The sequence below is a fragment of the Plecotus auritus genome (assembly GCF_963455305.1).
Source record: "Plecotus auritus genome assembly, chromosome: 5".
Classification (NCBI taxonomy): Eukaryota; Metazoa; Chordata; class Mammalia; order Chiroptera; family Vespertilionidae; genus Plecotus; species Plecotus auritus.
In genome coordinates, this window is record NC_137776.1 from 132,501,397 (window position 1) to 132,526,987 (window position 25,591).

General features: G+C 40.6%; 1 protein-coding gene across 32 annotated transcripts in view; it reads left to right on the forward strand.

Moving 5' to 3' along the window:
- PTPRD (protein tyrosine phosphatase receptor type D) overlaps positions 1–25,591 on the forward strand; it is a 2,215,209-nt gene that overhangs the window by 2,120,023 nt on the left and 69,595 nt on the right. For all 32 annotated transcript variants that reach the window (XM_080668837.1, XM_080668841.1, XM_080668865.1 and 29 more), the window contains one exon: positions 13,025–13,148. In XM_080668837.1, the coding sequence (XP_080524963.1) occupies positions 13,025–13,148 (124 nt within the window). The remainder of the gene's footprint in view (positions 1–13,024; positions 13,149–25,591) is intronic.

Sequence of the window (25,591 nt, forward strand, 5' to 3'; positions counted from 1 at the left end):
CTCCCTTCCACTCTCCCTAAAAATCAATAGGAAAAAAAAATCCTTGGGTGAGGATTAAAAAAAAAAAAAAGAATGTAGACATCTTATGTCTGTGATACATAGCAGTTTCCATAGCTTTATACGTTTTTCCTACTGTAAGTCCTTCCACCAGTCCTCTCTTATGTGAAAGGCTATTTCCTAATGTTTTCACTGTTGTAAATGAATCTACAGTGACTCCCCTCTACACTTGTCCAGGAGAAAGACATGGTTTTTATTTTCATAGAATTTAGACAGAGTTGAGTGCCTGAGCATATGTCCGAAGCCTAACGCTAGGGAGGTGATGAATCAGTGACCAGTTTAGTTTGAGCAAGGTGCCCAGTGGGATGCATCTGTGTCAGATGGGATGGCACGGTGACCCCAGGCCAGGCCTCCACCCCGTGAAAGAACCTTGATATTTTCTGAAGACATGTATGATGAAGAACATATTTTATTTGAAGACATATATGATGGTTGAATTGTGTAATACTCAAGCAATAGGATAAGTCAACGGATCCATTTCCAGAGCAACTAAAAAAGAAAGAAATTGTAGCATGATCATAACTAATTTTTAATAATAGCTTTTAAATATTATAAAATATTAGAGAAAACATTTTAAAAATTATTTTTGTAGCATGAATAAAGAATAAAATTACTTTTATAGAAATGATCCTATCTAATAAAAGAGTAATATGCAAATTAACCATCACTCTGCTACACCCACAAGCCACGCCCACCAGCCACGCCCACCAGCCAATCAGGAGGTAATATGCATATAAACCCAACAAAGATGGCTACAGCCACAGAGAGCAGGAGGGAGGCTTGGGTTTCCCCGGCAATGGAGGAAGCCAAGCTTTCCGCCTGCCCTTGCCGGCCTAGGCCTCCACTCAAGGCTACAAAGTTTCAATGATAGAAGATACATAAATCCAAACAAATGGGCAGCCACAGAGCTGGAAAGAGCAGGAGGCTAGGGTTGCCCCCGGCAATGGAGGAAGCCAAGCTTTCCACACACCCTGGCCGGCCCAGGCCTCCGCTTAAGGCTACAAGTTTCAATTATAGAAGATACATAAATCCCAACAGAAATGGCTGCCGCCACGGAGCAAGCAGAAGGCTTGGCTCCGCTCCAGGCTACAAAGTTTCAATTGTAGAAGATAAATAAACCCCAGATCCCAGGGCCTCTGCTTGGATTGCCAGGGGGCATGGCCGGCCTGCAAACCACCACAGGCCCCTTGCCCAGGCCGCCCCACGCCCCAAGGGAATCCCCACCCTGATCCGGGACACCCTTTAGGGCAAACCAGCTGGCCCCTACCCGTGCACCACGCCTCTATCCTATCTAATAAAAGAGTAATATGCAAATTGACCATCACTCCAACACACAAGATGGCTGCCCCCATGTGGTCAAAGATCCTGCCCCTAGGTGGACACAAGATGGCCACCACAAGATGGCCAGTAAGGGAGGGCAGTTGGGAGGGACCCAGGCCTGCAGGGGAGGGCAGTTGTGGGGGACCCAGGCCTGCAGGGGAGAGCAGTTGGGGTGGACTAGGCCTGCAGGGAAGGGCAGTTAGGGGAAAACAGGCTGGCAGGGGAGCAGTTAGGCATCAATCAGGCTGGCAGGGGAGTGGTTAGGGGGTGATCAAGTTGGCAGGCAGAAGCGGTTAGGGTCAATCAGGAAGGCAGGCAGGTGAGCAGTTGGGAGCCAGCAGTCCTGGATTGTGAGAGGGATGTCCGACTGCCCGTTTAGGCCCGATCCCACCCAGGATCGGGCCTAAATGGGCAGTCGGACATCCCTCGAGGGGTTCCAGATTGGAGAGGGTGCAGGCTGGGCTGAGGGACACCCCCCTGAATTTCGTGCACTGGGCCTCTAGTTCATATATAAAATCAGTTCTTTAAAGTTATTCTTTTCCTTCATAATTGAACACACATAATCCATATGTAGCCCTACAATTCTCCCATCCTCTACCATGAAGAAGGAAAAGCATTATAATCTGAGCAGGCTACATTGGTGGTTTAGCAGGGTGCAGGGGAAATGTGTGTTATCATCATGTTCTGTCCTCTTCCTCTCCTCTGTGCAGCTCCATAGAAAAGTTGAACAAGGTGAAGCATTGGGTCAGGCCAGCCACCTTCTCTCATTTTGGCTTTTATGTTCCACTCCTACCTCAGCCGAGTACTTAAGTAGAATCCAATGTCCTTCTGCAGAAATTGCTCTCTTTACTTTTCCCCACCTACCCGTCCGGGTGATAGAGTATGTCAGTGAACTCGGTATTTAACAGAACCTGCCATCTGTCCATCTCCTTCCACGTAGACCTACTTCCCGGGCTGTGAACTCTTCAGACATGAGTCAGGTAGTCATTACAAGTGCTGACTCTAAAGCTGGAAAGGCTGGCTTCAAACCCCAGCTCTGCCACCTCCCAGCGGTGTGACCTTGAGCAAGTGATTTATTTTGTGTCTCAGTGTTCTGTGTAAAATAAGAGTGGTAATACTTTAACATCCATCTTACTGTTGTGAGGGTAAAATGAGTTGAGGCATGTAAACAGCTGAGAAAGTGGTGTGTGGAAGCATTCAGTCAGGAGTTTTATGGTATTTGTTTTTTTAGAGATGCTGTGATTTCTCTAAGTTGGTTTTGATTGTCTAGTTCCTGACCCTCTCTGTTCCCCCAACCCTCCACCCCCCACCCTGGTCTCTTATTCAGCTCTGACATCTGCTCTGGTGCTGGATGATTGCTAGCACCCTGTGACCCCCAAACACTGCCCAGGAAAGCCTCTTGTGTATAACCCTAATACGTCTCAGTGGTGCCAAAGGGTTTCCCTTCTCATGAATCACGTTTCAACCAGTGTGAGCCAGGGAGCTACTTTATTTATTTACAGTGGTTTTACATACCTCTGGGTGGTCTAATGTGTGTTTAGTTTATAGTCACATCTTCAAAGGGGAAACTTATTAAACTATTTCTAAGGTTGTGAGGTAAATGTCGTTGTTGCCGTATGGCCCGCCTATAATGCATGTCAGACAGTCTATAAATACATGTTAAAGTCAACTATATAAGCACTTAGTGTACAACATCAGAAAAAGTACAGCCCCGGTAGTGATATGCTCAGGTGATTCCAGTTTTTCCAAAGGGCTAATATATAAAATTACCACCCGGCCAGTGTTGCTCAGTAGTTGAACATCGACCTATGAACCAGGAGGTCAAGGTTCGATTCCTGGTTGCAGGCTTAATCCCCAGTGTAAGAGGCAGCCCATCAGTAATTCTCTCTCATCATTGATGTTTCTATCTCTCCCTTTCCCTTCCTCTCTGAAATCAATAAAAATATATATTTTTTATATATATATATATATATATATATATATATATATATATATATATGTATGTATATATATGTATATATGTATATATATATATATAATTACCAATGTACTGATATTTTGTAATATACAGTATTTTACCTAGAATAGTCTTTAATTTTATATTATAAAGCCAGTATATATTTTTAACAGAGCAAATTAATATTTTAGTTTAGAAAGAAATTAAACTTTAAACTTTTGTACTGTTTTAGTTTGTTTTAGCCTTTCTAGTTTGTTTGTCACATGAATAAGAGAAGAAAATATGCAATTTAGAATGTAAATTGTCTATCTCTGCATAATTAGAAGCCTATATTCAGTACAGCCTACTATTACCTTACGGAAGGCATGATGATATTAACAGCAAGGGGTTCTTAATGTAAATACTGTGCCCAAAATATATATGGGAATTCCTGTGTTTCAACTGGATAGTTGCACTGAAAACAAATGGGGATGGAAGAGAGTGGGAGAGTTTTTTAAGGGATTATGTGGGATTTTCTATTATCTATCAAAGACTTGGAAGAGGCGTTACATATTCTAATTTCATTTCAGATGTATAATTCTTATTTTTTCTGAGCCAGGAAAAGGATATGAAAGGCTTTGACTAAACATGAACAGAAATGAATTCAGATATATTTCAAATTGGAAATTTATCTGTTTTTCCTCTTAGATCTGAAAATAAATACAGGAGACGAAGAAACAAAGATTTAACAAGGAAACTTTTTATTAAATGGCAAGCAAGGCAGTGCTGAAAGCCTAAAATATACCTGTCTATGGGATGCAAAGTAAAATAAGAGGGGGGAAATACAGTGTTTAAAATTAGGTTAGAAATTTCCACATCTAATAAAGAAGAATTAATGTTATCAGCTAAATCTCAACCTTAAACATTCAAAAGCCAAGAGGATGATTTATCTTCCCTATTTCCCTTATTCTGTTGTTTATAAAATGCTGTTGTAATATGCATCACACAACAGTTATGAAGCCAATCCATTCATTCATTCAATTGATTTTTCTTTTGCATTTACTTTTCCATGCGATTTCTGGATGATCAGATGCCAGTATCAAATGAAATGGAAACAGTGAGAATTAGATGTGGCTGCCTGTGGGGTTTGTTTTTTGTTTTTGTGTTTTGTGTTTTGTTGTTGTTGTTGTTGTAGTTATCTCTGCCAATTTGGAACCTGATGGATATATTGTCATATAGCATGTAGAAGGGCAGAAATTTATTTTTTCTTGGGGAGGGGGACTAAATCAACTAGACAATTGTCCTAATTTTATGCTTCAATGATAAAGAAGATACAGTTAGCATCAGGGAGAAAGCAGACATTCTCTGGCTGCCAAGATTGTCTTAAATCAAGATATTCTTACTAAAGTCAGTGGGTAGAGGCAGGAGGAAGCAAAATGCCTCCCAGTCTTTTAGCAGTAACAGTGTATACGGTGTTTTAAACATATTACTTTTCTTAGTACGTTTGGGTCGGTACAAATGTGTCAACATTTGCAAAGAGTGATGAGGAATTAATGCATTCATCTTGTGAATTTGTTGACAAAAACTAGTGCCCTGTTATTCATGTGAAAGAAAAGATGCCATTGTGTGAAATGCTGCACATCCATTTCATCTAATAGATATTTTTGTTACCTACACATAATTCTTTTAATAAATACTGCAATTACTTTCTACTAATTCAGTCAACATTTTCTCTTCAGTCAGAGAAGTTTAATACATTTCTAATAACATTTTTTTAACCCAAACTGTCTGGAAAAATGATGATTCCTTTTGCTTTTCCAAATAACATCAGAAATCCTCGTGTGTGGATTATATTTGTAAAATGATTCTCCACAATGCTATAGTGTTTAAGAATGTCAACTATAATTCTATCTGTCCATTTATTATGCACTTTAATTTGATGGAGGAGATGAATAGCTAAAACTAAAACATTAGGATTAAGAGGTATCATTGTCATCATTCCTCTAGAACCACTGCCTTCGGGAACTAGGAATGTCTGTTCCGCATTTAGTAGCATCCGCGAAAATGTTGGAGCATGTTAATGAGAGTTTGGAAAAAAAAAATCTGGACGTTTAAACCTTCAGATCTTAAAATCCCACCTTCCTTTTTGAACTCTTATTTGAAAGGAACTCTGAGAAATACTATTTTCCTCAGTCACACATATAAAGCAGTGAAGGGTGTATGTGTGTTCTAGAGATCAGGTAGTGTTGTCCTACTGAGTTGAAAAGAATCCAGTGTTTGTTGTTGGATTGTTATAGTTTTTCATCATCTTGAATCCATAGTAAGTTAGAATAAGTTCAGCGTACTTCTAGGAGTACTTCTAGGATACTAATGGTATCCTCAGAGAAATAAGCTAACTCATTCTTAGTGCTGAGATATGATGTAGGATAAAACGTTTATCAAAGCATTGCTGGAAATACCTCATATGGCTGGATGCTTCACTATGAATATAGTTTCTCCTATTTAGTTCTCTATATATCAGTTCTAATTATGTACATAAATAACTTATTGCTTTAGGTAATTTTCCATGAATACTTACTACATAATATTTTATGATCAGAATTTCAGACCAAACCATTAGACAACATGTAAAGTTGAAGCAGTTTTATCATTTGTAAATTGTGTCATCTACCTACCATTCAAGGTAGATCAAGAATGGCCATATCCACTTATTAGTTAACACTGAGAATCTTGAAAAGTATTTAAATCCTTCAGATTCTAATGGTGACCTGCTCAGATACGTTTTATAAGGAAAGATTTAGGGGGGGTGTTGATGACAGGTTGGATAAAGGGAGATTAGAGAAAATGAGGGCACAAACCTGACACTGGAATGGCGTTAACAGGAGAAAGAAGCACAGAGCAATCAGGCCTAAGATGCAGACTTGCCAAAGCTAATCAGGGGCTACGACCGCCACACTTTGCTCATCACCGTACTTTCCATTTTTTTAAAGCATCATTGGACCAACTGAACTCATGCTCTTCTCTTTGAAGAAAGTACTCATTATGTCAATTGCAGGCTTCTGCTAATTATGCAAAATATAGCCCTTCCCAGCTATGCAAACGTGGGTCTTTTTCAAATGGGTACATATTAATTTACCATTTTCAAACTGGGAGAAAGAATATAAATGAATGAGAATGAAAAAAAAAAAAAAAGGCTTCATTACAGAAATACACACTCAATGGCAGATTGCTCTTCTAAACCTCAGAAAGCATTTCAGAATATTTGGGAGGGAAAACCACTCTTAGGACAAAATGAGCCTGCTGCTGGGGAACAATGTGGAAAAAATAGTGTTTCTCTGGAGGATAAGGTCATTGAAAGTTCAGTTCCCTGCAAAAGGGACAGTTAGTCTGACCCATAGTGTGGCTAGTCAAGTAGCTGGTCTATTCCTCCTATGTAATTACACTTCTGTTCGTTGTTTCAAAACACACACAACAGGATGTATCTTTTTTGTGGTTTCTCTTTGATGAGTTTCTAAAGGGAATATTTTGAGGTTTTTCTCCTTATGGGGTGAAGGAAAGTAGAATACAGAGCAGCTGGTATTGTGTGATGTTTTATACATGTGAATTACATATTTTTTTCTGGGCAGAGAATTCAGAATCTTGCAGAACCATATTTAAAGACTTTGCTTTAAGAGGATGACTTGAGCTTTATCAAAAACTAGAGGCCCGGTGCATGAAATTTGTGCACTCGGGAGGGGGTCCCTCAGCCCAGCCTGCACCCTCTCGCCGTCTGGGACCCCTCAGGGGATGTCCGCCTGCCAGCTTAGGCCCGATCCCTGAGAAGCCACGCTCGCTGCTCCTTAGCGCTGCCTCGGAGGTGGGAGAGGCTTCCACCACCGCTGCTGCGCTTGCCAGCTGTGAACCCAGCTTCTGGCTGAGCGGTGCTCCCCCTGTGAGAGCACACTGACCGCCAGGGGGCAGCTCCTGCATTGAATGTCTGCCCCCTGGTGGTCAGTGCACGTCATAGTGACCAGTTGTTCTGGTCGTTCCGCCGTAAAGGTCGCTGGGCTTTTATATATATATATAGATGGTCACTGTTATATCAGAACGTAATTTTACTCAGTGACTATCAGTTGCTGTGCAAATTTATGAACATTCTCTTGTTTTGAGTTTATAGAGATTTTTGATCCCAGCCTTCCTCGCATTGTTTCCAGAGAACAATCGAAAGGCATGTGTGAAACACTTAAGGAACCTTCTTCAATTTGGCTATAGATAAAGCACAGATGGCAGTTAGGCACTCAGACTTGGGGAACAGAATGCCAGGTCCTCAAACCTGGCTTTCTCCACCTACCAGCTTTTGACCATGAGAGAGTGATGGTCATACCCCACACTGGGGATTGAGCCCAAAACCTAATCTACAGAATTTTTATAATAACTACTTCTAGGGTTTTTGTAAGATAAAATGAGTTAACTCATGTGAAGCACACACACAAAAAAAAGCCGCAGTAAATGTTATATATAAGTGTTAGTTGTTATAATTATTGGATGTAAATATTTATATTTTTAAATCTTTTTAACGAGAATACAATGAAAGATAAGTTATGTGTAGCTTTTTTCCCACTTACCTATTTGAGGACAAACTTCTAGTTGATTTAAAAAAAAAACACAAAAACATGAACTAGACCTTGTGAATCATCACCTTAAAGACTACATAAATACAGAGTATTTGGTTTTAGCAAGTGTCAACCTGAGGTTTTCCCTTTTAAATAACAGAGAGGTTTTCTTTCTATTTGGTGTTTTTCCCTCTGTAAAGCAAACCTGTTGCTATTACGGTGAAGATTATTGTTAACATTAGAATGATTCAGTCAACAGCTTTGGGAGGCGGGGAGGGTGTGTGTGTGTGTCTTGTGCCAAGTGGCCAAGTGTGAAGATAGGGAAGTGATGTTACATGGTTTGGCATCTTGGTAATGTTTTAGATGCTACATAGTGTTCATGCAGTACCTACCTTTCAAGGGCCTTGTCGATTGACTGGAAAAACAAAGGTAAATCTTAGGAATAGCATTCCTGTTTATAAATTCTGTAACAATGTCATATACAAATTTCATATAGTATTTTTTAAAAGGTCATTAATTAATTTCTGGTTGAAAAATGTCCAGTATGCTTTATTCCCAACTCGTAAAATTTCCCTCAGTGGAGGCTAACAAAGACCTGGCCAAGATTCCTGCTCTAGAACTTGGGGTTAAGTGCTAGGAAGGAGGGAATAACCAGCCAAAAGTTGTTTGGATAAATAGAGCCAGAAGGATGAGCAGAGGTACCTGAGAATCAAGCTCAGGGAAACCCAATACCAATAGCAGGAAGAAGTTGACTCCATTAAGAACAAGGGCACTTATTTCAAAATTTTTAATAATATTGGGGTAGCCTCATTTAACTTTATAATAGAAAGATATCTACACTAATTAAAGAGCAACATGCTAATTGACCGTACCTTCGTGACGCCCACCAGCCAATCAGGAGTGAGTATGCAAATTAACCCAACAAAGATGGTGGGTTAATTTGCATACACAGGCACCAAGTGGCTGGGGGCAGGTGTTCCGCAGCACCCCAGCCGCTCCGGGCCTCTAGGCAGCGTGGGAAGGCAGAAAGACGGCTCCGGGCTGGAGCGGAAAGGTGGCTCCGGCCAGAGCGAAGGCGATGCCAGCAGCCAGGGGAAAGAAGGCCTGTTCTTGCACGAATCTTTGTGCATTGGGCCTCTAGTCTAGACATAATGGGCTAGTCAAAAATACAATGTTGAAGTGGAAGTCAGCTTCTCTGTCACTTCAGACCTGTGTTGATCTTTCTCTATGTTGGTCTTTTTATTTTTCTTTAGGAGGATCTCAGTAAGAAAAGCCAGAAAACAAAGAGGCAAAGCAACTGTGTCATCACCAGCACTAAGAAAAGCCTAGACAGTGGGTTTTGAGAATTAGGGTCTTATTCATCCATGATATCTTTGCCTCATTAACATGGCTAATTGAAATTTGATTTTGCTCAACCAGGTTTTTTCCTGAATATACAAGACCTTATACTTTACCTACTAGTTATTCATTTTTCTTTACTGAGTTTACTCCTCTCAGCATTCTGACAAGCTCCAAAATAATGACCTGTGTTGTGTATTGTTAAATGTTCAGTCAGATGGATAGATACAGATGGATGAGTATGTGTTGCACAAAGACAAGTCAGCATTATTTAATCAATGTTTGTTTGATCCGTGTAAAACGAGTATAAATGTAAGCTGCACCCCATCTGTTTTGTCATCCATGTGAAGCCAACCTCATTTTTAAAACTTGATTTCTTATGTAACCGCCCCAGAATGACACAGGATGATCAGTTGGGAGCAAACAGCATTCGGACTAGGGAAATAGAGGAGGGTAGTTATGTGTGGGTGATTTGTATGTGGGGCTTCTCCATTTTGCAGTGACCCTTTCAGTAGTTAAGTGGCATCATGGCTTGGTGATGACCAGCTATTAGTCATCAGCTGGGCTTTGACATGATGCAGATCTGGGGTTGAAGGTGAATGTATGATTCTAGATGTGTGAGAAAATCACCTTATCACCAAGTAGCACAGTGCCTGCCACAGAGAAGGCTTTGAGTAGGATTTATTGAATTAATCTTTCTTTACTTCAATTTCCTTGCCTGCGAAATGGAGAAACAACAGCACCTGCCTCACAATATTTGTGAAAATTGAACAGCCTACTGGATGTAGAGCACAATGACCGGGCAGCTATTATTATAATGATCCAGTTACTTACAGGTCTTCTCCTGGGTCGTATTTTAAGCATAAGCATATTAAGACATGTGATGTATAACTCATGTTTCCATTACCAGTTTTTAAACTGTTAACCTAAGATGAAAAAGCCAAAATTTGAGGTAACAAGCATTGATTTGGGATAAAAGAATTGCAATTTGGGGGACCATAGTTTCTGAGGCAGAAACTCAGATAGTGTCCTGATTACAGAGGGAAGGCAAGGGCTTTTTTATCAGGAAAGGAAAGGAGCAATTGCATGAAAGAAGAATTCCTATTGGTACTAACAAGCTGAGCCACTCTTAACTATACATGGTCGGTTACTGATTCTGTCTCCAGATAGTCCATAATCATTAGTCCTTGTGATCAGGATGCCTAATTTCCTTTTGACGTTACAAACACTGGTTTGTAAAACAATTGTGTTAGGACTAGTCCAAAGATTTAGAAAACAGTATGTACAAGGCAGTTCCTCTGGAATTGGCTGCTCTAGCTCTTTTTTACAATGGCTCCATTTGTGTCAACTTTCACAAACTCTTCCATGCAGGTATCAAATCATGCTGATGGCTGAGAATATGGGGCAAGAGTAGAAATGGGCATGACTTTAACAGTGTCTTTGAGTGGATAGCTGCAATTTCATTAGTCTAATTAGATTTATGCCATTTTCCATCTGTGAGTGATCATAGTCTGAGTAACAAGGCCATCAGAGAGAGTAACATCTTCCACCAAAAGACTGTACCTCAGTGAGATTAGGAGCTTCTTGGTATATTTTAGAGAATAATGTGCAAGAAGCTTATGTACTAAGTCATGCTCATCAGTATAATGTCAGTGGTAGTTATAATTTCAGGATCATATATTTAATTACTAAGCCATATGCTAATGAGTGTTAAAATATTAAAGTGAGAGTACTGTACAATGCAGTTTCCATAATCTGTTCTCTAGCTCCCATGTTATATGGAGGAATTACTCCATGATTTCTCTTGATGAACTTTTTTCAACATTTATTCATCAATTCATTTTTTAAAAAATCATTTTTCAAACCCTGTGTTGAGCCATCTTTGTAGATGCAAATATAAGTGAAAATGTATAGGTAGGACTGTGGCTGAAAACTTCAGAATGTAGGTAGTAGGTCACCCAGAGCCAGTGGGAGTTCTTAAACCGGGACCTAACCTGCCTGGGGTTTTGCTTAAGAAAGACCACTTTGCTTTGAAGAATGGGTTGGAGTGAGAGATTACAGGAGATATTCTAATTAGACATCAGATGCTGAAGGACTGGATGTGGGGACTGAATTGAGCAATGTTTAAATCTGGTCTTGGTCGCTGAATGGAGCTGTGTGAGAGTTCAAGGTTGACTTGAAGGCGTCCACCCAGACAAATGCTCGGCTCCCTTTAGCTTCTGGAATACTTGGAGAGTACATTCTGTGGAGAGATGATGAGTTTCCTTGGAAGAACCAACTAGAAAGACCCCTAATTACACTATTCTTTGGACTCTAAGGCATGGATAATTATTTTGCTGCATACTGTTTAATGATCAACTAGTTTATATATAGATTAGCATAGGCTAAGAAAGGACAAGGGGGTTAAAGCCTCCGTAAATCAGAGGCTGCAATCTGTACTGCTGAGAATGTTAGCATGTTTAGAGGCTATTCGTGACTGTTAATAGGCTTGACTTTTTACACTGGTGAGTTTTATCATCATGCTGAACTCTGTCCCTCTAATACAAAATATATGCATCTTTAATATTGTAACAGCCATTGGATATGTTTTAGTTTCAAATTCTATATATACACATAAAAGAACGGAAAATACCCAACATCAAAAATTACTGCTAAAAATTCTATCAACATAACATATTATCTTTACTTTTTAAAAATTTCACCTGTACATAAACTTAACTTAGCATTAATTGTTCCTGAAAACTTGATTTTGATCATTTAAAATCATGTTTATGCAATTACTAAACTCGTGTTTCCATATACCATCAAATTATAAGTATTAAAAAAGAGTCAGTATCTTATGATAAAAGAAAATATGTTTTAATTTCCATAATATTGCAGGAAAATAAAAAGTCTCCCAAGATGTTAAAATCAAAGCCTGGATTCATTTTCAAACCATTTTACTTTACATATGAAAAGTTACATATTATATTATATCTTCAATATTTATTTTAATTCTGAATAAGTGGTTGAACTAAGGAATTAAGGAAATGCACTAAAAATCAGAACAAATAGGTTTAAAGAATAAAATTAAGTAAATGATGTAAACACGATAACACATAATGAACAATAGGAAACACAATTTAAATAGAAAAGCAGGTCCTATCTGCATTGGGTTATAAATTAATATTCTAAAATGATTAATTTAACCTGCCTTCTTTACTGTTACCCTTAACTGTTTGAAATGTACAAATTGCCTTGTGATATTGGCCATGATGTGTTGCAGAGAAATAGACAAAATTTTAAGTTGCCATCAAGATGTAAGCCTGTAGGTGAAGAGAGTACAGTAACGCTGTGCCCAGGGAAGCCAGTGAAAAACCACTCAATTTAAAAATTGAGATTAGGTCCAGATAGGAAAGAATAGGGCAGAGCAAACAAGATAAAATAATGCTCACAGAACTGGAAGGAATATTGAACCAAGGTAACTTGTAAGCTACAGCAGCAGAGAGAAAAAAATGGAAAAGTAAAATAATAATAATAAAACCTGCCTTTCCAATATTAACAGAACATCTGTATTGATTTTCTTTTTCATCTGAATCAATGTTGGTAACTACACTGTTTTACTCTGATTAATCATTTCATGTGATTCTGGGTATATCGGTGCTCAGCTTCACAGCGAGGGCCATCTTGATGAAGCGTGGCTTCAGAGTTTTCTTTTCAAAATTATGTTACTTGTGATAAATGCCTATAATCCACTGATACCCAGTATTGATTTTGTGTGTGTGCTGTTTTCCTTTTAAAGTCAATTGACCCTGGCCAGCAGTTCACATGGGAACATTCAAACTTGGAAGTAAACAAACCAAAGAATAGATATGCAAACGTGATCGCCTATGATCATTCCCGGGTTCTCCTATCAGCAATAGAAGGTAAGGAAATACTAACCTTATGTATATCTTTATTTTCATGGGTTTAAGGATGTGCATGAAAATACAGCTTTTACTAGGCATTGAGCCATCTATAAAAATACTTAAGATTTAGCCAATGCTGGTACTCAATGTTTCTTTCTCATAGAAATATACCTACCACACACACACACACACACACACACACACACACACACACACACACTAGCCCACCATCCTATAACATAAGAGCATCCCTCATGACCTCTTTGCCTCTACCCTACATGAAAGACTTGACTATGTAGTTGATGTTCATAAGGGAAGCAATTTTGGGTTGCCCATTTACTGAGGGTTACTGATGGTTAGGAATAAAAAGGTGATTTTTAGAAGATGCCCAGTAACTGTTACTTAAAAATGGGCAAGTGAGTTGTTTGTTTGTAAATAAATGTGGATAGCCACTAGGGACAGTCTAAAGGTTTAGGGTTGGTGATGTGGTAATACAAAGTAAGCACATTGGAGATGCCTGGTTCATCTGATTTGTGGACTGCTTGATAATCTCTCATAATCGTGGTACATTTCAGAGGGAATGATTGCTCCTGAAAGATGAAAATTACTCTTCAAATATGCCTAAGCTTCTTTAAAGGATTCATGAGGGAAATATTTTCCATTCGTCCCTTTCCAAAACTAAAACCCTCTCACGTGGTGTTTCAAAAGCAATTAGAAGCTCACATTCAGCACTCAGCATTGTGTTAGTCTTTCTGGTGATGGTGGCACATTGGACTGCTGTCCTCAGAAAATAGTTCCCAGTCCCTTAAATCCATCCTTGTCTTAGCAGCTAACCTGACCCGCCAAGTGCCCTGTACCACATGCATCCTCCTTGGCCCCCAGAGAGCATTGTAGCCTTTTCATACTTGAAAGTTTACTGCTCACCCTCTTCCACATTTTTATAAAACATTAAATAACACCAGCTTCAGACCCAGTCCTTTGGAGAACCTTACAGGTCAAACATTTCCATTGACAGTTACTCAAGTATCTTACCCTTTTTTCTGCTTCCGAAAGCTGTGATGACCACCCTTTATCTCATAACTTGGAACAAGTCCTACCTGCCTTCTTCGTACCCAGAGCTAATTTGAAAGTGAGACTCTGATTAAAAGCTTTCCCAGTAATCACCAAGGCAACCATTCCATTTATTTCCCTTTTGTGGACGATCCTTCAGCATTTCAGCAAGCCCCTACCTACAGCCCCTTTCCTCAGAATGGTGTTATGTGGCACAGACATATTTCATAAACTTCTCAGAGGTTTGTTTCTGATGTTGGAAAAATGTTATAACACCTTTCTGAGGCAACTGAAGATACTAGGTGTTCAAGAGTTAGCCTTTTTCTGTGCTGAAGAAAATTGATCAGGTGTATCAAAGTTTCACCAATGCTACTCTAAGCAGAGTAGTGTCAAACAGGTAATTGCTTCTCTCAAATCCTGTTTAGCAACTGTAATTGGGGTGATTCGCATATAGATTTTCCACTTTATCTCTATATTTTTTCCCATTTTAAAATGTGAAAAAGAGTAGCAATTTTTTGTCTCAAGTCTCTTAAATGATCGCCATAGTAAATGAGAAACTAAACCAAGGCACAAATAGAGAAACCTTTTTTTTTTCATTATGAAGCGAGATAAGTTATAGAAATAAAATAAATGGGTGTAAATTGAGAATGCATTTGGCTTGGTCTTGGCTGAAGAACTTGTCAGTCTGCCTTTGCTGTATGGTAGCATTGTTTTCACTCAGAATGAGGTCAGTCGATACTGCCACATCCCTGTACTTTTGCCCACTTTGTCATTGTTTTCCTTAGCCTGTTATTTTCTACCATCTAAACCGTGGTGCATGTAAAAAAACAACGACACAGGACCACTCCTCCACATGCCTTTTTAGTGACAGTTGGAAACTATATACATTTCATTCCTATGATATTTTTGCAGTATAAAAGCCAAAACACTGGAATCAAACTAAAACCTGCCTTTTTATAGCTCTGTGCCACCAATATACCCTAAATCTAGAGCTGACCTAGAAACCAAAAGTCTTTCCATTTTAACTCTTATGCAAAAGGCTAGAAGCATTTAATTGAAGTGTATGGGCTACACAGAGAGCTTTCATCTAGATTACAAGCATGAACAGCATTTTATCTCAGACTAAGCCCCATATTTAAGGGGCCAAGCCATCATCCTATTTCTTAAGCACAAGAGGCTGGCACCTGGAACCACACAACCACTGGCTGAGGCCCTACTATAAAGGGAGCTTGGAGAGCACAAAGCCAGATTTTTCAAGTGTGTGAAAATGTTAAGTGAGTTCATGCACAATTTATAAAATATAACGTGTCTGTTTTGAGCTCCCATGGCAATAATGGCAATAACTTAAAGACTTTGGTGAAGGTTTTATTTTATGCATTCTTGTTGTTCTCTCAGAGGTCCTGGTCACTGTCTTCACATTACTTTGCAGGGTGCTTTGACAGACATTAAAGAAAAGAGTGGATGTTGCCATAGTGATCTGCATTGCCTTTATCTCTGCTTAATAGTACTAAACGTTACACAACTGTCATTGAAACACAACTGTCATTGAAAGATGGCAGGGGAAATTTTTTTAAAAATCAGGAATTCTGTGTGGGCACCAATGTGCTTACTGAACTCCATGAAAATAGTGACACTTTATGACATGGTTCCAAATTATGCTAGCTTTATTTATACTGGGGAAAATGCAGAATAAATTCAAGAGAGTCCAATTTACAAAATGATTACACTTGTTGAGTTTTAGGTTAAGCAATATGGGAAGACAATTGATTTTTTGACCAATCCAGTTACCATTGGAGTCCCCTCCATAAGTAAGCAATTTTTTTCTCATTTTTTTTCCATTGGTCCATAAATCCACTTTTTTTTTTTACATATGTCTCCTTTTATTTTCCCCATTGACCTCCCCCTGGCCTCCCCTACCCCCCAGTACATGCCTTTACCTGCCCCCGCCCAGTGTCTTGTATCCATTGGTTATGCTTATATGCATGTATATAAGTCCTTCAGTTGATCTCTTACAGCCCCCTCCCCCCAACCTCCCCTGCCTTCCTGCTGTAGTTTGACAGTCTGTTCAATGCTTCTTTGCCTCTGTATCTATTTTTTCCCCATTTCAAGAGAAAATAGTAATTCCTGAAGAAGAGAGGTGAACAGATTTAATTTAATGATTTAAGATAAATGTGACAAATAGATACTAAATGGAAACTAATAAGTATATGTGCACAAGATAATGTGTAACCATATGCCTAATCTTATAGAACCCAAAGTATTCCAGCAAGTACACAGGAGAAAATGGAAGCTCAGAGGGAAAATTGGTGCTGAGTCGCACAGTGTATGAGTAATAGAGCCCAAATTAGAATTGAACTCTTCTGAGCCCTTGACCCCAGCTTCCTCAACCACATCACTCACGTTGCTTTCCTACTGACATAGGTTGTGACTGTGATTAAGTAACTTAGGATGGATCCAAACACCCAGCCTTAACTTCTGGCCTAAAAATCCATTTGATCATTGGGCATTAACCTATGGATGGCACAAATATTACACTCTAATATTTCATTTCCTACTTCATGGCATAACTAATCTGAGGCAGTGACACAATGTGGGGGACCACCTGTGATTCAAATGCATCAGTCCTACAATTGCAGAAGGTTATGTGTATCTATCCCTAGCTCATCCCATGGGTGATCTACTGCCTTCAAATATCTTTTTATGTATCTTCAACTTCTTATAAACCAAGGAATATCAATTCGTGACACATTACTTATTGTAATGCCTCCTAAATAATCAATCTGATTATTACACTCTTAGATAAAAGGGGTTTTGGTTTTTTCCTTCTAATATACAATTTACAGCTGCTTGTTCTATATTTCTGTTAGTATAATTATAATTAACATTTCAATTTAAAAGCCATGTTGACATGGAATTTTTTGAATTGTTGGCCATGTCTAAATATAAAGCAAAATTTAAAATGCTACTTTTTAATTCAACAATAAAGACAAAAAGTTATAGATATGATCATCTGGGTACCTCCTAAGTGTCAGGTACCATGCCATAGATTTTATATACTGTATACAAAAGCACGTATAGATTGTATCTTTAGTGTTCAGAACAGTCCCAAAAGCTAGCTGTGATCATTCAGTTTTATAGATGAGGAAACTGTTAAGCTAAACACTTAAGTAACTTATTCCTAATTAATAACTAGTAAGTGGCAGAGCCAAAACTCTAATATGTGAGTCATTTGGGCCCAAGACGGCTGTTCTCTCCCATAGGCCAGTCACACCTATAGCTGCTTTTGAAGTCATAATGGTAGAGCCTATACATGCCACACCATATTCAAGAGCATTGTCTTTGTGCTGAGAAGACTGTCTGGGAATTTTGAAATACACATTTTGAAACACTTATGGTAGAAATCTTAGAGCTAGAGGCCTTCAATTGTGTTCTTAAACTCTAGTCAAAGTAAATTTTTCCAAAGAATACATGACATAAATAGCTTTCAGGTGGGTTTTTGTTTAATATCACTTTTTAAGGTATGTTAGGAAGACGATTGAATAAGAAGGCAGAAGACTGAAAACTAAGTCTCAGTCTGAGCAGCTGTGTGACCTTGGGCATGTCACTTAGTACAATGAACACTGAGCCTTTGGGGAGCTGGATCCTTTTGAGAATCTAATGACATTTACTATCCCACTGGAAAACAAAAGGCACCTGCACACTTTTTACACCAGTTTCATGGAGTTCATGGACACACAAGCGCTTTGCAGGTCTACTCTGCAATTTAGGAACCTTTGCCCGATGGTCTTTTGTTCTATTTTCTCATAAAATGAGAATATGTAAGACTCTTCTTGCCATTCTTGAAATCCTGAAAGTTGATTCCAAATCCAGAGATCAATTTACACTAATAAAAGAGAAAAATGCTAATTGACCATACCTCCACTACGCCCACAGCCAATCAGGAGTTATATGCAAATTAAGCCAACAAAGATGGAGGGTAAATTTGCATATTCAGGAGGGGCGGGCTGCGCCTGACACTGCCTGTGGGGTCCAGGCCACCATCGGGGACCAGACAGGCCAGGCTGGCAGCGCCTGACACCATGCGCGAGGTCCAGTCCACCATGGGGGACCGGGCAGGCCAGGCAGGCTGCGCCCACTGGGTCCAGGCTGCAATCGGTAACTGGGCAGGCGGGGTGGGGGGAAGCAGTGCCTAATGCTGCCCACGGGGTCCAGGCAGCCATCAGGGTGGGGCAGGCCTGGCGGGCTGTGCCTGACGCCACGTGCAAGGTCCAATCCACCATGGAGGACCGGGCAGGCCAGGCGGGCTGCGCCTGACACTGCCCGCGGGGTCCAGGCCGCCATGGGGGGTCGGGCAGGCCTGGCGGGGGCAGCGCCTGATGCCACCTGCGGGGTCCAGGCCGCCATCAGGGACCTGGGTAGGCGGTGGGGGGGGGAGGGGTGGCTGGGGTCTCTGGGAACACTGTCTGTCCCCGGGCCGCCTGTGGACACCAGTGGAGCAGGCCGGGGTTGAACATTTTAATGAAAATGGGATGCCTGTGCCCCAGCCCACCGCGCCCTGTCCCTGGCGAGGAGAGGGCAGTGGGCAGTTAGCAGGCACCAGGGCTTGGAAGGGACTGGGAGCAACCTGCAGGCATGCTATCAGGAAGAGGTGCTGAACCATGATGACGCAGAGGGCTGGCTGATGGAGGCGTGCAAAGGTGCAGATGAGTCTGCTCTCGCTGGCGCTGAGATTGAAAAGCGCATCGATAGCCTGATGGACTAAATCGCCTTTCTGAAGAAGGTGCATGAAAAGGAGATCGCCGAGCTGCAGGCGCAGATCCAGTATGCTCAGATCTCCGTGGAGATGGACATGTTCTCCAAGTCCGACCTCTCTGCCGTGCTCAAGGACATCCGCGCCCAGTACGAGAAGCTGGTTGCCAAGAACATGCAGAATGCAGAAGAATGGTACAAGAGCTGCTTCACCATGCTGACCGAGAGCAATGCCAAGAACACCTACAGGGTGCGCGCCGCCAAGGAGGAGGTGTCTGAAAGCCGCCGCCTGCTCAAGGCCAAGACCCTGGAGATCAAAGCAAGCTGGGGCATGAACTAAGCTCTGGGAAAGCAGCTGTGAGAGCTGGAGGATAAGCAGAACTCCGATGTTAGTGCTGTGCAGGACACAATCAACAAATTAGAAAATGAGTTGAGAACTACAAAGAGTGAAATGGCATGATATTTAAAAGAATACCAGGACCTCCTCAATGTGGCTTTGGACATTGACATCGCAGCTTACAGGAAACTCTTGGAAGGTGAGGAGACCCGGCTCAGTTTCACCAGCGTGGGAAGCATAGCCAGTGGCTACTCCCGGAGTTCCCAGGTCTTTGGTCGATCTGCCTACGGTGGTTTACAGACCAGCTCCTACTTGATGTCCGCTCACTCCTTCTCTTCTTAATACACCAGCCACGTCCAGGAGGAGCAGATCGAGGTGGAGGAGACCATTGAGGCTGCAAAAGCCAAGGAAGCTAAGGATGAACCCACCTCTGAAGGAGAGGCTGAAGAGGAAGAGAAGGAGAAGGAAGTGGCTGAGGAAGAGGAATGAGAGGAAGAGGAAGAAGGTGCCAAGGAAGAATTTGAGGATCCAAAGGAGGAAGAAGAAGGAGGTGAAGGTGAAGGAGAAGATGCCCAAGAAGCTGAGGATGAGAAGAAAGATGAAGGTGCTGGGGAGGAGCAAGCAACCAAGAAAAGATTGAGCCCCCTTTCCTTAATTATTTCAGGAATAATCCTCCTGAAACCAGATCAACCCCGTCACCAACCAAGCAGTTGAGTTCCCGATACTATATGAATTAAGAAGTCAATATATATAACATTCTGAGGTGACTCAGGTTGGACATTAAATGTTGTGCTATGACTTTTCTCCTTATGCAGAGTATCTGTTTGCTTGCAGAGTGGCTTCCTGGCTTGCTGCCAGCCTGTGCATGGTCCATGCTTATGAGTTCAGGATCTATGACAATGTGAATAATTCAGATGTTTACAATAAAAACACATGAATACATGAATTCACTGATGTTAATGTTAAACTTCATGGAAAAAAATAGTCCTTTGAATCTTTGGTGGTTAGAAATTAAAGACCTCAACTCATGTGCAATAAACAGTAAATAAAGTTATACTGAATGACAAAAAATAATAATAATAATACATTAGGGGCCAGGAAACATTCAAAGAACTGGGGAACCATTCCCAAATCAGGAAGGGAAGTCACAGGGTGTATATTATTGCTATGAATACAGTATTTCCTACTAACAACATATACAATGTAGTGTATAAGATGCCTTCCTATCGCATGAAGTATGTGTTCTCATAGAGTAATACTGGTATATATGTTATAGTTATGGCAGTATGTCATATTCTATCTATATTAATAAAAGGGTAATATGCTAATTAGACCATGAGACCTTCCAGAAGTCCTTCCAGACAAAGCCGTGGTGCTGGGGCCAAGGTAGAGGCGTTTAGGGGTGATCAGGCCAGGAGGGGAAGGCAGTTGGGAGTGATCAGGCCAGGAGGGGAGGGCAGTTGGGGGTGATCAGGCTGGTGGGGGGGGGCAGTTGGTGGTGAGCAGGCCGGCAGAGGGGACCAGTTGGGGGCAATCAAGCCAGCAGGCAGAGTGGTTAGGGGTGATCAAGTAGGCAGGCAGGTGAGTGGTTAGGAGCCAGCAGTCCCAGATTGTGAGGGGGTTGTCCGACTGCCAGTTTAGGCCTGATCCCACAGAGGTCTCAGATTGGAGAGGATGCAGGCCAGGCTGAGAGACACCCCCCTCCCCATGCACGAATTTCGTGCACCAGGCCACTAGTAGATAAATAACATGAATAGTAAGATAAATATTAAATCTTGGACTTGAAGAGATTAGTTCTCTCAAGGGAAAACAGACAAACAAATACGTAAGCCAGAGGGTTTACTCCAAATGGAATTATTGTCTGGTGCGGTGTGTCTCTGCTACCAAGCTAGGTTTAAATGGTTTTGTCTGCAACAGTTAGAAATGACAAAGGGTAAACCACATTATGTCATGTGCGTTCTTTAACACTAGTGCTTGTTAACCTGATAAAAGGAGCTTAGAAAAACATGGCTTTGTTTTATGTTTTTTCTCTAGTTTGGGGGATATATATTTAGAGTTTCAAAACCTAAGTCTGTTTCTTTACTTCATCTCTTTAAAGGGCACATTCCTATAAAGGCCCATATGCTTCTCAAGAACTTCTTTCCTATGAAAGCATCCTAGGCTCTGCGTCCTTATGAAGAGCTTGTTGGGAGACGTTCCTGTGCCCCGGGTCCCTCCTCTGTGCAATTGGCTTAAAATAGTACGGATCTCCCGGAATTAGTAGGATCTAATGAATTAATGCATGTAAAGCATTTAGAGGAGTGCTTGGCACACAGACAATGCCTGACAAATATTGGGAACTATTAAAATTATCATTGCTGGTATTAAGAATTTTATTGCTACTATCACTAGGTCCTTTTATCCTCAGATGGAATTTCTTTTGTATGTGATCTATGGAAAAATTAATACTATCCAAATGAGAAAGCTGCATATATTTGGAGTACTCTGTGAAGCAAAAGAAAATATGGGTACTTGATAAATGAAAACCAGACCCATAATAGCATTACAGATTTCAGCAGGGGGAAGAATGTGTTCTTTTAAATGGAAATCTGAGATATATCATCTGCTGCTTGATTTGCATAATAGGAGCAATTCCAAAAAATCCAACTGTAAATAGTATAGATGATGTTACAACAACTTGATTATTTGTGAGATAGGCAATTTAGCACCTTCAAAGTGAGAAAGTGGCTCACAAGGAATCTCTGCCCCTTAGATAAATCTAATTTTAAAAAGTGAAGAGAGAAAACCACCGATGTTCGCCTGTACTGTTGCTTCACCATTTGCCACCACACCAAGCCCTGTGTTTAAGTTGTGTCCTAGCCTCCCTTCTGCAGAGTGTTCGGTGCTAAGTGACTGTCAACTCATTTAAAGCAGCTGTCAGCACTCGGTCACATATTCTCCAGTTTCACAGGGTACCCATGCTCTGCATCCTTTTTTATTTCCAGGCTGTATCTAGTAGCTTGATATTTTTTCAGTAAGTGAAAGCAAAACAACCCAGAAAAATAAGTTAATGATATTTTAGTGAATACAAATGTTTGATGTTCAAACTCCACATGAAACTCTAACATCAAAGAATTTAAATTGTTTTCCCCAATAAAGAATTCTTTTTAACAGCTGTCATGTGCAATTTCCCAAGTCAGCTCACTAAATATGATCCCTTTTCCCCTCTAGAATCTCTTCCTCTCCTTTCTTTTCATCTACCTACCTACCTCGCTACCTGTTTTCTATCTTTCCTGTTAGCCTGTGCACTAGTGAATAGTTCATGGACACCTGTTGTTTATTACTTTTTCTCTTGAAATTCTGCTTAAACTAAAATTGACTGGAATATATGCCCCATCTGAGATAAAGGGGAAAAATTTCTTTTTTCCCCCTAATTCTCATCCAATTATTGGTTGAGTTTATTTTTCTCATATTGTTCAGAACATCATTGATCCAATACAGTTTCTTTAACATTTTTCATTCTTTCCTTTTCAAGTTAATTGTTTACAAGCATGACAAAGTTTAATCCGTTTATTTCAGTGATTTTTTTTAAGTAAGTTAAAGCATCTTGCTCTTTGAGGAGCAGTGCACAGACGAATTTTTCTAGCTTAATTAGTCTTCAATAGAAGGAAAGATCCGACTTAGCCTTTGGAAACTGGGAACCATTTGCCAAGGTGCTTACAGCCTGAGTAGACTAATTTGAGCAGTTTACGTCGCACCTCTCTCCTGCATGCAGCCCGGGACTTGGTGTGGGATTTGTATGGCTCTGACCTCAGCCTATAACTGTTCTGTTTCTTACCTAGAAAAGAGAAAAAGCATTTTTAAGAGATGGCTGGTTGTGTCAGCTTTTTTCTTTACTCTGTTTTCAGGAAGCTAATTGAACAGTAAATCCAAAAGCTCTTTGAGTTTTTTATCTCCATTTGTCTTTAGTTCAGTTATTGGGATTTTTAAAATTTTTATTGTACACCCATGCAGACTGCACTAATGAATCTGCACCTCATTACTCTGAGGCTATAGAGAAACCCACACATTCTGTGGTTGGTGTGACTTTATTGTTAGAATAAAGGCACAGGTTGTACATTGCTAGGAAGTTATAAAATAATTATTTTTGTCCTCTCCATTGATTTTTTTTAAATATAGAAACTAGAAAAAGGCCTTTCAGATTTAGAATTACTTTCCATCAGGATGTTTAGGAATTAATAGGTTTGTTTCATTTCTGTTTATTATATCGATCTTAAGAATAGCTAATACCCAGTAGTATTTTAGAAGTTTCAAATATATAGACTCAGCTGATTCTCACAGAGGTGTTGGGTAAGGCCATTATGATAATGTTGCTGTGATATTAGGATATATGTGATATATGAGGAGACTCAGGCTCTGTGAGTTTCCTACATGCAGACAGAGCTCCTGTCATCACACTCCTTGCTGGATCTGACACCTCATTGCTGCATGAAGCCCTGTAATAATTGCAAAAGTCTGATGTGGCTGAAAAGGTATTCTGCGCTGGCCCACGGTCTGCTTTATCTCATGCCAAAAGGCTCCCTAACTATAAAAGAGGTGTGGATAAGTCCCCAACACTTGTAACTAATCTTGGAATACATTCAAAGACAATTTAATTGCCACATCCTTCCCTGGGGCCACTGTGGTAACCCAGCCCCTCAGCAGTGCAGAGATATAGGAAAACCATGGAGGGATCATAGGTGGATGCAGGGTTCACACATTCTTTGGAAGCTGCCCATTCCCCCATGAATACTCACTGGGATGAGCTGCAGTGCCCACAGAGCAAGGCACGCTTCTAAAAACCTTGCCCTGGGTACTATAGAAATAGAGGGTGATTTGCCAAACTGAGGTTCCATCCGGGGATGTCGTGGCAGATAATGTACTGTGCCTTGGTGAGAAGCATTTTTTTTTTCTCGGGCAAAGAAAGTCCTTCATTTTGCTCTTCCTACTACAGCCATGGGTGGCCGCCACGGTGCTAGGGAAGGGGAGAGAAAACCTGTAGTCTTGGAATTAAATAATGTATTCATAGTAATTTTTATTAGGTTTCATTTTTCCATTCTCTCTTCTCTAGTTTGCTGCTGTCAGCAAAGTAAGCTTTTTTTTCTGCATTGTGAATTGTAAAAATTTCAATCTAGGCCTTGACCAACAATTCACTGTTGTTCAGTGGGATTTTGTTTGTTTGTTTATGGTTTGTGCATTGAAGTAGAGAGGGGACATTACTGAATAAAAGGTAGCTTCTAATACATTTTTTAATTTAATGGAACCAATATTAAAAGAATCAGGGAACTCGGGTAGGGAAGATAGTAGCCTTTGGGCTCTATTTGAACGTGAGTACTTCTATCTTACAACAGGGAATAAACTAGCCTATCAAAACCAATTTATTTTTTATGCGAACTTCGCTAAGGATTTGTAGAAGTGAAGGAAAATAACTGTAGCTGGGGTTTGAGCCATGCTGAGTTGGAGTAAAGGGGCAGCTCCGCAGAGCAGGCCCTTAACTAGCGTATTCTGCAAATGTGGATGTGACACCCTAGGAACTTACCTCTTATCTATATCAGTTAGCCTGTGGTCCATTGGTTCTGTTATACATTGTTTTGCTTAAAGATGCAGATCCTCTGGAAGACAATGGGTGAGGACTTACAGTGCTGTAGCAACTGTCCCCTGGAGCCATGGATGGGACTCTGCCTTGCCTCTAGTGCTGCCTTCTTCTCACCTCAGGAGAGCTCTTTCCCTGAACAGACCACCTACTAGCCTAGTCCCACCACCTGCTCTTGTTTTTTTAATTTTTTGTTTTGTAGCCCACCAGATTCTAATCAAAATTGGAAGTATCAGTCACACGTGTGTGTGTGCGCGCACACACACACACACACACACACACACACACACACACATATCTCATCTCAGCACATCAGAGGTAGAAGCAATAGAAATCAGCTTGAAAGAGAATGTTCCTACCTAATCTGAGAGACACAAAGCCTCTATTCATCTTAAAATAACTTCACAGAGATTTCCAAATCCAAGAAGGTTAAGAATACCACAAGGAGACATCTTATTTTAGAACTCAAAAGGACTTGAGGAAATCAGTTTGTGCAACATGCCTTGTTTAGCAGATAAGCAATCAATAGTCTGGACAAGTTGAGCAACTGCCCAAATGGCAAAGAGCAAACTGCCAGTGGCCCAGGCAGGAGTCCCGTTTCCTGGTCAAGTTCTCTAATGTTTTAGCAAGTGCTTGGTGTCCCAAGGCTTCAAAAGGCACATAGGACTTTCCTACAGTGACAAGTAATACAAAAGTAGGTGCATTCTCCTTATG